The 16,133-nt window shown below is 45.3% G+C and overlaps 1 protein-coding gene across 4 annotated transcripts in view; it reads left to right on the forward strand.

Annotated features, from left to right (window-relative positions):
- Nucleotides 1-16,133, forward strand: part of LOC139381507 (exocyst complex component 6-like) — a 129,803-nt gene that overhangs the window by 108,824 nt on the left and 4,846 nt on the right. For all 4 annotated transcript variants that reach the window (XM_071125110.1, XM_071125112.1, XM_071125111.1 and 1 more), the window contains one exon: nucleotides 11,204-11,316. In XM_071125110.1, the coding sequence (XP_070981211.1) occupies nucleotides 11,204-11,316 (113 nt within the window). The remainder of the gene's footprint in view (nucleotides 1-11,203; nucleotides 11,317-16,133) is intronic.

Raw genomic sequence — 16,133 nt, forward strand, 5'->3', positions numbered from 1 at the left:
TAGGCCTGGTGTTAGGTCTGGTGTTAGGTCTGGTGTTAGGTCTGGTGTTAGGTCTGGTGTTAGGTCTGGTGTTAGGCCTGGTGTTAGGCCTGGTGTTAGGTCTGGTGTTAGGCCTGGTGTTAGGCCTGGTGTTAGGTCTGGTGTTAGGTCTGGTGTTAGGTCTGGTGTTAGGTCTGGTGTTAGGTCTGGTGTTATGCCTGGTGTTAGGTCTGGTGTTAGGTCTGGTGTTAAGCCTGGTGTTAGGTCTGGTGTTAGGCCTGGTGTTAGGTCTGGTGTTAGGTTTGGTGTTAGGTCTGGTGTTATGGGTCAGGTTAGGTCTGGTGTTAGGTCTGGTGTTAGGCCTGGTGTTAGGTCTGGTGTTAGGCCTGGTGTTAGGTCTGGTGTTAGGTCTGGTGTTAGGTCTGGTGTTATGGGTCAGGTTAGGTCTGGTGTTAGGTCTGGTGTTAGGCCTGGTGTTAGGTCTGGTGTTAGGTCTGGTGTTAGGTCTGGTGTTAGGCCTGGTGTTAGGTCTGGTGTTAGGTCTGGTGTTAGGCCTGGTGTTATGTCTGGTGTTAGGCCTGGTGTTATGGGTCAGGTTAGGTCTGGTGTTAGGTCTGGTGTTAGGCCTGGTGTTATGGGTCAGGTTAGGTCTGGTGTTAGGTCTGGTGTTAGGTCTGGTGTTAGGTCTGGTGTTAGGTCTGGTGTTATGGGTCAGGTTAGGTCTGGTGTTAGGTCTGGTGTTAGGCCTGGTGTTAGGTCTGGTGTTAGGCCTGGTGTTAGGTATGGTGTTAGGTCTGGTGTTAGGTCTGGTGTTATGGGTCAGGTTAGGTCTGGTGTTAGGTCTGGTGTTAGGCCTGGTGTTAGGTCTGGTGTTAGGCCTGGTGTTAGGTCTGGTGTTAGGTCTGGTGTTAGGCCTGGTGTTAGGTCTGGTGTTAGGTCTGGTGTTAGGTCTGGTGTTAGGTCTGGTGTTATGGGTCAGGTTAGGTCTGGTGTTAGGTCTGGTGTTAGGTCTGGTGTTAGGTCTGGTGTTAGGCCTGGTGTTAGGTCTGGTGTTAGGTCTGGTGTTAGGTCTGGTGTTAGGCCTGGTGTTAGGTCTGGTGTTAGGCCTGGTGTTAGGTCTGGTGTTAGGTCTGGTGTTAGGTCTGGTGTTAGGTCTGGTGTTAGGTCTGGTGTTAGGTCTGGTGTTAGGTCTGGTGTTAGGCCTGGTGTTAGGTCTGGTGTTAGGTCTGGTGTTAGGTCTGGTGTTAGGCCTGGTGTTAGGTCTGGTGTTAGGTCTGGTGTTAGGTCTGGTGTTAGGTCTGGTGTTAGGCCTGGTGTTAGGCCTGGTGTTAGGTCTGGTGTTAGGTCTGGTGTTAGGCCTGGTGTTAGGTCTGGTGTTAGGTCTGGTGTTAGGTCTGGTGTTAGGTCTGGTGTTAGGCCTGGTGTTAGGTCTGGTGTTAGGTCTGGTGTTAGGTCTAGGAAGCTCCGTCACTTGAGCACCGATGCTGGTTTCCACTTTGCTTCTTCATATAAATCCACAAGTCTTCTATGATTCCACTATTAGTTTGTGTATGTTACCTTCTGCAAACATCTAGTTTGTCTTAGCAAGTTGTGGCTGAAATCAATTGTGTTAGCCAGCTAACATACTCATAAAAACCCTAGGATCACTCATAGAGCACCCTGGGATCACTCACTACTCATCAAGCACCCTGGGATCACTCACTACTCATAAAGCAGCCTGGGATCACTCACTACTCATTTAAACACCCTGGGATCACTCACTACTCATAAAGCACCCTGGGATCACTCACTACTCATTTAAACACCCTGGGATCACTCACTACTCATTTAAAAACCCTAGGATAACTCACTACTCATACAGCACCCTGGGATCACTCACTACTCATAAAGCACCCTAGGATCACTCACTACTCATAAAGCACCCTGGGATCACTCACTACTCATAAAGCACCCTGGGATCACTCACTACTCATCAAGCACCCTGGGATCACTCACTTCTCCTAAAGCACCCTGGGATCACTCACTACTCATAAAGCACCCTGGGATCACTCACTACTCATTTAAACACCCTGGGATCACTCACTACTCATACAGCACCCTAGGATCACTCACTACTCATTTAAACACCCTGGGATCACTCACTACTCATAAAGCACCCTAGGATCACTCACTACTCATAAAGCACCCTAGGATCACTCACTACTCATAGAGCACCCTGGGATCACTCACTACTCATTTAAACACCCTGGGATCACTCACTACTCATAAAGCAGCCTAGGATCACTCACTACTCATTTAAACACCCTGGGATCACTCACTACTCATAAAACACCCTGGGATCACTCACTACTCATAAAACACCCTGGGATCACTCACTACTCATAAAACACCCTGGGATCACTCACTACTCATTTAAACACCCTGGGATCACTCACTACTCATAAAGCAGCCTAGGATCACTCACTACTCATTTAAACACCCTGGGATCACTCACTACTCATAAAACACCCTGGGATCACTCACTACTCATAAAGCAGCCTAGGATCACTCACTACTCATTTAAACACCCTGGGATCACTCACTGTTAAAAATATTGTTATATATTTTGTCCATATCTCCCAGTTCTTCCACTCACTGAAGCGGCCCATTAGTAAAAGCCCATCACATTGGTCTATTACCATAGGAGCCTATCACATTGGTCTATTACCATAGGAGCCTATCACATTGGTCCATTACCATAGGAGCCTATCACATTGGTCTATTACCATAGGAGCCTATCACATTGGTCTATTACCATAGGAGCCTATCACATTGGTCTATTACCATAGGAGCCTATCACCATCTGAGCCTATCACATTGGTCTATTGCCATAGGAGCCTATCACATTGGTCTATTGCCATAGGAGCCTATCACATTGGTCTATTGCCATAGGAGCCTATCACATTGGTCTATTGCCATAGGAGCCTATCACATTGGTCTATTGCCATAGGAGCCTATCACATTGGTCTATTGCCATAGCAGCCTATCACATTGGTCTATTGCCATAGGAGCCTATCACATTGGTCTATTGCCATAGGAGCCTATCACATTGGTCTATTGCCATAGGAGCCTATCACATTGGTCTATTGCCATAGGAGCCTATCACATTGGTATATTACCATAGGAGCCTATCACATTGGTCTATTACCATAGGAGCCTATCACATTGGTATATTACCATAGGAGCCTATCACCATAGGAGCCTATCACATTGGTCTATTGCCATAGGAGCCTATCACATTGCTCTATTGCCATAGGAGCCTATCACATTGGTCTATTGCCATAGGAGCCTATCACATTGGTCTATTGCCATTAGGAGCCTATCACATTGGTCTATTGCCATAGCAGCCTATCACATTGGTCTATTGCCATAGGAGCCTATCACATTGGTCTATTGCCATAGGAGCCTATCACATTGGTCTATTGCCATAGGAGCCTATCACATTGGTCTATTGCCATAGGAGCCTATCACATTGGTCTATTACCATAGGAGCCTATCACATTGGTCTATTGCCATAGGAGCCTATCACATTGGTCTATTACCATAGGAGCCTATCACATTGGTCTGTTACCATAGGAGCCTATCACATTGGTCTGTTACCATAGGAGCCTATCACATTGGCCTATTACCATAGGAGCCTATCACATTGGCCTATTACCATAGGAGCCTATCACATTGGCCTATTACCATAGGAGCCTATCAAAGTGGAAGGCTGTGGCCCGGGCCGCTGGTCAGCTTGATGAGTTTGTTTAGACCAGATCTGGTGCGTCTCTAGAGACCTCCTGTATCAGACCAGATCTGGTGCTTCTGTAGAGACCTCCTGTATCAGGCCAGATCTGGTGCGTCTGTAGAGACCTCCTGTATCAGGACAGATCTGGTGCGTCTGTAGAGACCTCCTGTATCAGGACAGATCTGGTGCGTCTGTAGAGACCTCCTGTATCAGGACAGATCTGGTGCTTCTGTAGAGACCTCCTGTATCAGGCCAGATCTGGTGCGTCTGTAGAGACCTCCTGTATCAGGCCAGATCTGGTGCGTCTGTAGAGACCTCCTGTATCAGGCCAGATCTGTCTTTAGGCCAGGGAGGGTTGACCTCAGATGAAGAGAGACATCCCAACGTCTCTCTGTTAATTACTGCGGTGCACTAATGGGCGCCTGCTTAGTTGGTGTTTTAAATTTGAAAAATCTAAAAGATTAGTGAGGGGTTGGAGTCCCTAAAGGAGAATCCTCAAGGCCTGGTGACCTGTGGTGACCTGGAAGTTGAACCCTAATGCATAGTGCATGTTACCGTTCATTCATTAACCAGGCAGGCATCATTCCACTGGACAAGATCCTTGGATACAGTGAAGATGAGACCCTACAATCAGAAACACTTGTCTCTCAATATTCATTCTACCACGCTCCACACTCTCATGCTCAGAGTTCATTCTCAGACCACGTTCTCTTGAGTACGTTCTTGTGAGGATGAGAGTGTGGAGAACACATAAAACCTTCAATTAGAGCAGCACTCCCCCTACTGTATTACCTCACGCTGAGGAGCACTCCCCCTACTGTATTACCTCACGCTGAGCAGCACTCCCCCTACTGTATTACCTCACACTCCCCCTACTGTATTACCTCATGCTGAGCAGCACTCCCCCTACTGTATTACCTCACGCTGAGCAGCACTCCCCCTACTGTATTACCTCACGCTGAGCAGCACTCCCCCTACTGTATTACCTCACGCTGAGCAGCACTCCCCCTACTGTATTACCTCACGCTGAGCAGCACTCCCCCTACTGTATTACCTCACGCTGAGCAGCACTCCCCCTACTGTATTACCTCACGCTGAGCAGCACTCCCCCTACTGTATTACCTCACGCTGAGCAGCACTCCCCCTACTGTATTACCTCACGCTGAGCAGCGCTCCCCCTACTGTATTACCTCACGCTGAGCAGCACTCCCCCTACTGTATTACCACACGCTGAGCAGCACTCCCCCTACTGTATTACCTCACGCAGAGCAGCACTCCCCCTACTGTATTACCTCACACTGAGGAGCACTCCCCCTACTGTATTACCTCACGCTGAGCAGCACTCCCCCTACTGTATTACCTCACACTCCCCCTACTGTATTACCTCATGCTGAGCAGCACTCCCCCTACTGTATTACCTCACGCTGAGCAGCACTCCCCCTACTGTATTACCTCACCATGAGCAGCACTCCCCCTACTGTATTACCTCACGCAGAGCAGCACCCCCCCTACTGTATTACCTCACGCTGAGCAGCACCCCCCCTACAGTATTACCTCACGCAGAGCAGCACTACCCCTACTGTATTACCTCACTCAGAGCAGCACTCCCCCTACTGTATTACCTCACGCTGAGCAGCACTCCCCCTACTGTATTACCTCACTCAGAGCAGCACTCCCCCTACTGTATTACCTCACGCTGAGCAGCACTCCCCCTACTGTATTACCTCACGCTGAGCAGCACTCCCCCTACTGTATTACCTCACGCTGAGCAGCACTCCCCCTACTGTATTACCTCACGCTGAGCAGCACTCCCTCTACTGTATTACCTCACGCTGAGCAGCACTCCCCCTACTGTATTACCTCACGCTGAGCAGCGCTCCCCCTACTGTATTACCTCACACTGAGGAGCACTCCCCCTACTGTATTACCTCACGCTGAGCAGCACTCTCCCTACTGTATTACCTCACGCTGAGCAGCACTCCCCCTACTGTATTACCTCACTCAGAGCAGCACTCCCTCTATTTTTACTTCAAAATTATCAGCTAGATATGTGAATCGTAATAATCTAGCTAGCAAGCTAGTTTAACATGCAAAAATGACCTTATGCAAGGTAGATGTAAATTTTTCGTGGGTAGCTAGCTAGCTGACAATTCTTTGTGGCTATCTGGCTAGCTAACAGTAATAGCTAGCCAGTTAGCCCTATTGACTTATTAATGGGTTGCGATTTACGGTACGTAGGTGGGTATAATGATCAAATAATGTATTTATTAACGTATCAAGATAAAATATTGTAGTCAAGCAACATATGACATGTGAATAGGCAACATTTCATTCCGGAGTCTGTATTTTCTCTCCCTTCAGCTCAAATTATGTCCTCCATTGATTTCAAGAAATGTCTCGTCATTTTCCTTTGACGCTTGACATTGATGGTTCAAAATATGTACAAACTGAGTACGCACTGTTTCTCACACACCACATGCACTCTTTCTCGATGTCTCTCTCTCTCTCTCCAGGGGATTAGTACCAGGTTCTCCTCGGGGGAAAGTGTTTCCAGGGGATTAGTACCAGGTTCTCCTCAGGGGAAAGTGTTTCCAGGGGATTAGTACCAGGTTTTCCTCAGGGGAAAGTGTTTCCAGGGGATTAGTACCAGGTTCTCCTCAGGGGAAAGTGTTTCCAGGGGATTAGTACCAGGTTTTCCTCGGGGGAAAGCGTTTCCAGGGGATTAGTACCAGGTTTTCCTCAGGGGAAAGTGTTTCCAGGGGATTAGTACCAGGTTTTCCTCAGGGGAAAGTGTTTCCAGGGGATTAGTACCAGGTTTTCCTCAGGGGAAAGTGTTTCCAGGGGATTAGTACCAGGTTCTCCTCAGGGGAAAGTGTTTCCAGGGGATTAGTACCAGGTTTTCCTCAGGGGAAAGTGTTTCCAGGGGATTAGTACCAGGTTTTCCTCGGGGGAAAGTGTTTCCAGGGGATTAGTACCAGGTTCTCCTCAGGGGAAAGTGTTTCCAGGGGATTAGTACCAGGTTCTCCTCAGGGGAAAGTGTTTCCAGGGGATTAGTACCAGGTTTTCCTCGGGGGAAAGCGTTTCCAGGGGATTAGTACCAGGTTTTCCTCAGGGGAAAGTGTTTCCAGGGGATTAGTACCAGGTTTTCCTCAGGGGAAAGTGTTTCCAGGGGATTAGTACCAGGTTCTCCTCAGGGGAAAGTGTTTCCAGGGGATTAGTACCAGGTTTTCCTCAGGGGAAAGTGTTTCCAGGGGATTAGTACCAGGTTTTCCTCGGGGGAAAGTGTTTCCAGGGGATTAGTACCAGGTTTTCCTCAGCTGTGCTCCCTGCGGGGGGAAGTGTTTCCAGGGGATTAGTACCAGGTTTTCCTCGTGGGAAAGTGTTTCCAGGGGATTAGTACCAGGTTTTCCTCATGGGAAAGCGTTTCCAGGGGATTAGTACCAGGTTTTCCTCGGGGGAAAGCGTTTCCAGGGGATTAGTACCAGGTTTTCCTCTGGGGAAAGTGTTTCCAGGGGATTAGTACCAGGTTTTCCTCGGGGGAAAGTGTTTCCAGGGGATTAGTACCAGGTTTTCCTCAGCTGTGCTCCCTGCGGGGGGAAGTGTTTCCAGGGGATTAGTACCAGGTTTTCCTCGTGGGAAAGCGTTTCCAGGGGATTAGTACCAGGTTTTCCTCAGGGGAAAGTGTTTCCAGGGGATTAGTACCAGGTTTTCCTCGGGGGGGAAGTGTTTCCAGGGGATTAGTACCAGGTTTTCCTCATGGGAAAGCGTTTCCAGGGGATTAGTACCAGGTTTTCCTCGGGGGGAAAGTGTTTCCAGGGGATTAGTACCAGGTTGAATAACTTGTGGCTGGCTGAGAGTCAGAGCAGAGACCACTCTCCAGACAGTCATATCATATAACATCACTCGCAGCTAACGAGCCTCAGCAGCTCTGAGGTCCTGGGTTGGGATAGGGTTAAGGCTTCCCACCTGAAACAGGGGCCCGTACAGCAGGCGCCAGGTGAAGTCAGGTACCAGGTACTCACATCTGCTCTATGATCCTGGGCTAAGGTTAGGGTTATAAGGGGTCATTACAGGATTCCCAGTTGCTTCATGACAGCAGGTACAGACCTGAGGACATACTGGGGCTTCAGGATAGCAGGACAGCAGGTACAGACCTGAGGACATACTGGGGCTTCAGGATAGCAGGACAGCAGGTACAGACCTGAGGACATACTGGGGCTTCAGGATAGCAGGACAGCAGGTACAGACCTGAGGACATACTGGGGCTTCAGGACAGCAGGTACAGACCTGAGGACGTACTGGGGCTTCAGAACAGCAGATACAGACCTGAGGACATACTGGGGCTTCAGAACAGCAGGTACATACCTGAGGACATACTGGGGCTTCAGGACAGCAGGTACAGACCTGAGGACATACTGGGGCTTCAGGACAGCAGCCCTGCTTTTTTTCTGTCAGCAGTCACTAGAGACCTAAGCAGTTCACATATGAAAAGACACCAAAACAGACATGCAGCTAACTGAGATCCTTCCATTCTACTCTGCTGATTGGGTCAGGGAGGGGAGAAGAGAACTGGGGAACAGTTTGGGATCCTTCCATTCTACTCTGATGGGAGCAGAGCAGGAGGGGTCCATTCTACTCTGATGGGAGCAGAGCAGGAGTGGTCCATTCTACACTGATGGGAGCAGAGCAGGAGTGGTCCATTCTACTCTGATGGGAGCAGAGCAGGAGTGGTCCATTCTACTCTGATGGGAGCAGAGCAGGAGGGGTCCATTCTACTCTGATGGGAGCAGAGCAGGAGTGGTCCATTCTACTCTGATGGGAGCAGAGCAGGAGTGGTAAGCCTCTGGCTCTATAGACCCCTTCATAAAGACCACCCAGCAGCTTCCCAGTCCCCTGCCATTAGCATACACTGAGAGGGGCTTTCGGTCTTCACAGCACCAGTCTGTCTTCCAGCTCCTCTTCCTGTGAATGAGAGGTACTGGGTGGTGCAGAAGCCATGAAGTCACTTTATACGGTACTGCCTGACAGGGCTAGGGTTACTGGGGTAACCCCAACCCTAATCTCCTCTGTTAGGTAAAGTTTACTCTCTCCCGCTACTCACGTTTTGAAGTGCTGCGGCTCCTAAAAGTGATTCAACACAGCAGCAGCCATCACACACTCCCTCTAGCCCTTAATGCCTGAGGTCTGTTGACTGAGAACACACTCCCTCTAGCCCTTAATGCCCCAGGTCTGTTGACTGAGAACACACTCCCTCTAGTCCTTAATCCCCCAGGTCTGTTGACTGAGAACACACTCCCTCTAGCTCTTAATGCCCGAGGTCTGTTGACTGAGAACACACTCCCTCTAGCCCTTAATGCCCGAGGTCTGTTGACTGAGAACACACTCCCTCTAGCCCTTAATCCCCCAGGTCTGTTGACTGAGAACACACTCCCTCTAGCCCTTAATCCCCCAGGTCTGTTGACTGAGAACACACTCCCTCTAGCCCTTAATCCCCCAGGTCTGTTGACTGAGAACACACTCCCTTAGTCCCCCAGGTCTGTTGACTGAGAACACACTCCCTCTAGCTCTTAATCCCCCAGGTCTGTTGACTGAGAACACACTCCCTCTAGCCCTTAATCCCCCAGGTCTGTTGACTGAGAACACACTCCCTTAATCACCCAGGTCTGTTGACTGAGAACACTCTCCCTCTAGCCCTTAATCCCCCAGGTCTGTTGACTGAGAACACACTCCCTCTAGCACCTAATCCCCGAGGTCTGTTGACTGAGAACACACTCCCTCTAGCCCTTAATCCCCCAGGTCTGTTGACTGAGAACACACTCCCTTAATCCCCCAGGTCTGTTGACTGAGAACACACTCCCTCTAGCCCTTAATCCCCCAGGTCTGTTGACTGAGAACACACTCCCTCTAGCCCTTAATCCCCCAGGTCTGTTGACTGAGAACACACTCCCTCTAGCCCTTAATGCCCCAGGTCTGTTGACTGAGAACACTCTCCCTCTAGCCCTTAATCCCCCAGGTCTGTTGACTGAGAACACACTCCCTTAGTCGCCCAGGTATGTTGACTGAGAACACACTCCCTCTAGCCCTTAATCCCCAGGTCTGTTGACTGAGAACACACTCCCTTAATCCCCCAGGTCTGTTGACTGAGAACACACTCCCTCTAGCCCTTAATCCCCCAGGCCTGTTGACTGAGAACACACTCCCTCTAGCCCTTAGTCCCCCAGGTCTGTTGACTGAGAACACACTCCCTCTAGCCCTTAATCCCCGAGGTCTGTTGACTGAAAACACACTCCCTTAGTCCCCCAGGTCTGTTGACTGAGAACACACTCCCTCTAGCCCTTAATCCCCCAGGTCTGTTGACTGAGAACACACTCCCTTAATCCCCCAGATATGTTGACTGAGAACACACTCCCTTAATCCCCCAGGTCTGTTGACTGAGAACACACTCCCTCTAGCCCTTAATCCCCGAGGTCTGTTGACTGAGAACACACTCCCTTAATCCCCCAGGTCTGTTGACTGAGAACACACTCCCTCTAGCCCTTAATCCCTCAGTTCTGTTGACTGAGAACACACTCCCTCTAGCCCTTAATCCCCCAGGTCTGTTGACTGAGAACACACTCCCTTAATCCCCCAGGTCTGTTGACTGAGAACACACTCCCTCTAGCCCTTAATCCCCCAGGTCTGTTGACTGAGAACACACTCCCTCTAGCACCTAATCCCCGAGGTCTGTTGACTGAGAACACACTCCCTTAGTCCCCCAGGTCTGTTGACTGAGAACACACTCCCTCTAGCCCTTAATCCCCCAGGTCTGTTGACTGAGAACACACTCCCTCTAGTCCTTAATCCCCCAGGTCTGTTGACTGAGAACACACTCCCTCTAGCCCTTAATCCCCCAGGTCTGTTGACTGAGAACACACTCCCTCTAACCCTTAATCCCCCAGGTCTGTTGACTGAGAACACACTCCCTTAATCCCGCCGGTCTGTTAACTGAGAACACACTCCCTCTAACCCTTAATCCCTCAGGTCTGTTGACTGAGAACACACTCCCTTAATCCCCCAGGTCTGTTGACTGAGAACACACTCCCTTAATCCCCCAGGTCTGTTGACTGAGAACACACTCCCTCTAGCCCTTAATTCGGGCGGCAGGGTAGCTTAGTGGTTAGAGTGTTGGACTAGTAACCGAAAGAGGAAAGAGTCCCTCCTCATGGCCCCCAACACCATCTGGTCTCCCATCCAGGGACCGACCTGGACCGACCCTGCTTAGCTTCAGAGGCCAGAGTCCCTCCTACCTTCCCTCCAACACCACTTCCAGCATCATCTGGTCTCCCATCCAGGGACCGACCAGGACCGACCCTGCTTAGCTTCAGAGGCCAGCCAGCAGTGGTATGCAGGGTGATTTACTGCTGTCTTTTCCCTCACTAACTCCCAGAATATTGTCCTCTCTGTGTGTTGATTCAGCTGCTGGACCTGTTCATGGTGTGGGACTGGTCTACGTACCTGGCTGACTACGGACAGCCCACCTCCAAGTACCTTCGGGTCAACCCCTCCACTGCACTAGCACTTTTGGAAAAGTGAGTACTGCCGTTTCTACTGTCTCTACTCAATGTGTAGTCAGTTTGTAGTTCTACTGTCTATACTCAATGTGTAGTCAGTTTGTAGTTCTACTGTCTCTACTCAATGTGTAGTCAGTTTGTAGTTCTACTGTCTCTACTCAATGTGTAGTCAGTTTGTAGTTCTACTGTCTCTACTCAATGTGTAGTCAGTTTGTAGTTCTACTGTCTCTACTCAATGTGTAGTCAGTTTGTAGTTCTACTGTCTCTACTCAATGTGTAGTCAGTTTGTAGTTCTACTGTCTACTCAATGTGTAGTCAGTTTGTAGTTCTACTGTCTCTACTCAATGTGTAGTCAGTTTGTAGTTCTACTGTCTCTACTCAATGTGTAGTCAGTTTGTAGTTCTACTGTCTCTACTCAATGTGTAGTCAGTTTGTAGTTCTACTGTCTCTACTCAATGTGTAGTCAGTTTGTAGTTCTACTGTCTCTACTCAATGTGTAGTCAGTTTGTAGTTCTACTGTCTCTACTCAATGTGTAGTCAGTTTGTAGTTCTACTGTCTCTACTCAATGTGTAGTCAGTTTGTGGTTCTACTGTCTTTACTGAATGTGTAGTCAGTTTGTAGTTTTTCTGTCCTGCTAGACTGGTTAGTCTGGCCTGTATCTGTTATCTACATATCTACATATTCACTACTAGACCTCTTAGTCTGTATCTGTAATCTACATATTCACTACTAGACCTCTTAGTCTGTATCTGTTATCTACATATCTACATATTCACTACTAGACCTCTTAGTCTGTATCTGTTATCTACATATTCACTACTAGACCTCTTAGTCTGTATCTGTTATCTTCATATTCACTACTAGACCTCTTAGTCTGTATCTGTAATCTACATATCTACATATTCACTACTATACCTCTTAGTCTGTATCTGTTATCTACATATCTTCATATTCACTACTAGACCTCTTAGTCTGTATCTGTTATCTACATATTCACTACTAGACCTCTTAGTCTGTATCTGTTATCTACATATTCACTACTAGACCTCTTAGTCTGTATCTGTTATCTTCATATTCACTACTAGACCTCTTAGTCTGTATCTGTTATCTACATATCTACATATTCACTACTAGACCTCTTAGTCTGTATCTGTTATCTACATATTCACTACTAGACCTCTTAGTATGTATCTGTTATCTACATGTTCACTACTAGACCTCTTAGTCTGTATCTGTTATCTACATATCTACATATTCACTACTAGACCTCTTAGTCTGTATCTGTTATCTACATATTCACTACTAGACCTCTTAGTCTGTATCTGTTATCTACATATCTACATATTCACTACTAGACCTCTTAGTCTGTATCTGTTATCTTCATATTCACTACTAGACCTCTTAGTCTGTATCTGTAATCTACATATTCACTACTAGACCTCTTAGTCTGTATCTGTTATCTACATATTCACTACTAGACCTCTTAGTCTGTATCTGTTATCTCCATATCTACATATTCACTACTAGACCTCTTAGTCTGTATCTGTTATCTTCATATTCACTACTAGACCTCTTAGTCTGTATCTGTTATCTACATATTCACTGCTAGACCTCTTAGTCTGTATCTGGTATCTACATATTCACTACTAGACCTCTTAGTCTGTATCTGTTATCTACATATTCACTACTAGACCTCTTAGTCTGTATCTGTTATCTTCATATTCACTACTAGACCTCTTAGTCTGTATCTGTTATCTACATATCTACATATTCACTACTAGACCTCTTAGTCTGTATTTGTTATCTACATATTCACCACTAGACCTCTTAGTCTGTATCTGTAATCTACATATTCACTACTAGACCTCTTAGTCTGTATCTGTTATCTACATATTCACTGCTAGACCTCTTAGTCTGTATCTGTTATCTACATATTCACTACTAGACCTCTTATTCTGTATCTGTTATCTTCATATTCACTACTAGACCTCTTAGTCTGTATCTGTTATCTACATATTCACTACTAGACCTCTTAGTCTGTATCTGTTATCTACATATTCACTACTAGACCTCTTAGTCTGTATCTGTTATCTCCATATCTACATATTCACTACTAGACCTCTTAGTCTGTATCTGTTATCTACATATTCACTACTAGACCTCTTAGCCTGTATCTGTTATCTACATATCTTCATATTCACTACTAGACCTCTTAGTCTGTATCTGTTATCTTCATATTCACTACTAGACCTCTTAGTCTGTATCTGTTATCTACATATCTTCATATTCACTACTAGACCTCTTAGTCTTTATCTGTTATCTACATATCTTAATTTTCACTACTAGACCTCTTAGTCTGTATCTGTTATCTTCATATTCACTACTAGACCTCTTAGTCTGTATCTGTTATCTACATATCTACATATTCACTACTAGATCTCTTAGTCTGTATTTGTTATCTACATATTCACTACTAGACCTCTTAGTCTGTATCTGTAATCTACATATTCACTACTAGACCTCTTAGGCTGTATCTGTTATCTACATATTCACTACTAGACCTCTTAGTCTGTATCTGTTATCTACATATCTACATTTTCACTACTAGACCTCTTAGTCTGTATCTGTTATCTTCATATTCACTACTAGACCTCTTAGTCTGTATCTGTTATCTACATATTCACTACTAGACCTCTTAGTCTGTATCTGTTATCTACATATCTACATATTCACTACTAGACCTCTTAGTCTGTATCTGTTATCTACATATTCACTACTAGACCTCTGAGTCTGTATCTGTTATCTACATATTCACTACTAGACCTCTTAGTCTGTATCTGTTATCTACATATTCACTACTAGACCTCTTAGTCTGTATCTGTTATCTACATATCTTCATATTCACTACTAGACCTCTTAGTCTGTATCTGTTATCTTCATATTCACTACTAGACCTCTTAGTCTGTATCTGTTATCTACATATCTTCATATTCACTACTAGACCTCTTAGTCTGTATCTGTTATCTACATATCTTCATTTTCACTACTAGACCTCTTAGTCTGTATCTGTTATCTTCATATTCACTACTAGACCTCTTAGTCTGTATCTGTTATCTACATATCTACATATTCACTACTAGATCTCTTAGTCTGTATTTGTTATCTACATATTCACTACTAGACCTCTTAGTCTGTATCTGTAATCTACATATTCACTACTAGACCTCTTAGTCTGTATCTGTTATCTACATATTCACTACTAGACCTCTTAGTCTGTATCTGTTATCTACATATCTACATTTTCACTACTAGACCTCTTAGTCTGTATCTGTTATCTTCATATTCACTACTAGACCTCTTAGTCTGTATCTGTTATCTACATATTCACTACTAGACCTCTTAGTCTGTATCTGTTATCTACATATCTACATATTCACTACTAGACCTCTTAGTCTGTATCTGTTATCTACATATTCACTACTAGACCTCTGAGTCTGTATCTGTTATCTACATATTCACTACTAGACCTCTTAGTCTATATCTGTTATCTACATATCTACATTTTCACTACTAGACCTCTTAGTCTGTATCTGTTATCTTCATATTCACTACTAGACCTCTTAGTCTGTATCTGTTATCTACATATTCACTACTAGACCTCTTAGTCTGTATCTGTTATCTACATATCTACATATTCACTAATTGACCTCTTAGTCTGTATCTGTTATCTACATATTCACTACTAGACCTCTTAGTCTGTATCTGTTACCTACATATCTACATATTCACTACTAGACCTCTTAGTCTGTATCTGTTATCTACATATCTACATATTCACTACTAGACCTCTTAGTCTGTATCTGTTATCTACATATTCACTACTAGACCTCTTAGTCTGTATCTGTAATCTACATATTCACTACTAGACCTCTTAGTCTGTATCTGTTATCTTCATATTCACTACTAGACCTCTTAGTCTGTATCTGTTATCTACATATCTACATATTCACTACTAGACCTCTTAGTCTGTATCTGTTATCTACATATTCACTACTAGACCTCTTAGTCTGTATCTGTTATCTACATATTCACTACTAGACCTCTTAGTCTGTATTTGTTATCTACATATTCACTGCTAGACCTCTTAGTCTGTATCTGTTATCTTCATATTCACTACTAGACCTCTTAGTCTGTATCTGTAATCTTCATATTCACTACTAGACCTCTTAGTCTGTATCTGTAATCTACATATTCACTACTAGACCTCTTAGTCTGTATCTGTTATCTACATATTCACTACTAGACCTCTTAGTCTGTATATGTTATCTCCACATCTACATATTCACTACTAGACCTCTTAGTCTGTATCTGTTATCTACATATTCACTACTAGACCTCTTAGTCTGTATCTGTAATCTACATATTCACTACTAGACCTCTTAGTCTGTATCTGTTATCTACATATTCACTACTAGACCTCTTAGTCTGTATATGTTATCTCCACATCTACATATTCACTACTAGACCTCTTAGTCTGTATCTGTTATCTACATATTCATTACTAGACCTCTTAGTCTGTATCTGTTATCTACATATTCACTACTAGACCTCTTAGTCTGTATCTGTTATTTACATATTCACTACTAGACCTCTTAGTCTGTATCTGTTATCTACATATTCACTACTAGACCTCTTAGTCTGTATCTGTTATCTACATATGCACTACTAGACCTCTTAGTCTGTATCTGTTATCTACATATTCACTACTAGACCTCTTAGTCTGTATCTGTTATCTACATATTCACTACTAGACCTCTTAGTCTGTATCTGTTAT

The sequence above is a fragment of the Oncorhynchus clarkii genome, chromosome 23 (assembly GCF_045791955.1).
Source record: "Oncorhynchus clarkii lewisi isolate Uvic-CL-2024 chromosome 23, UVic_Ocla_1.0, whole genome shotgun sequence".
Classification (NCBI taxonomy): Eukaryota; Metazoa; Chordata; class Actinopteri; order Salmoniformes; family Salmonidae; genus Oncorhynchus; species Oncorhynchus clarkii.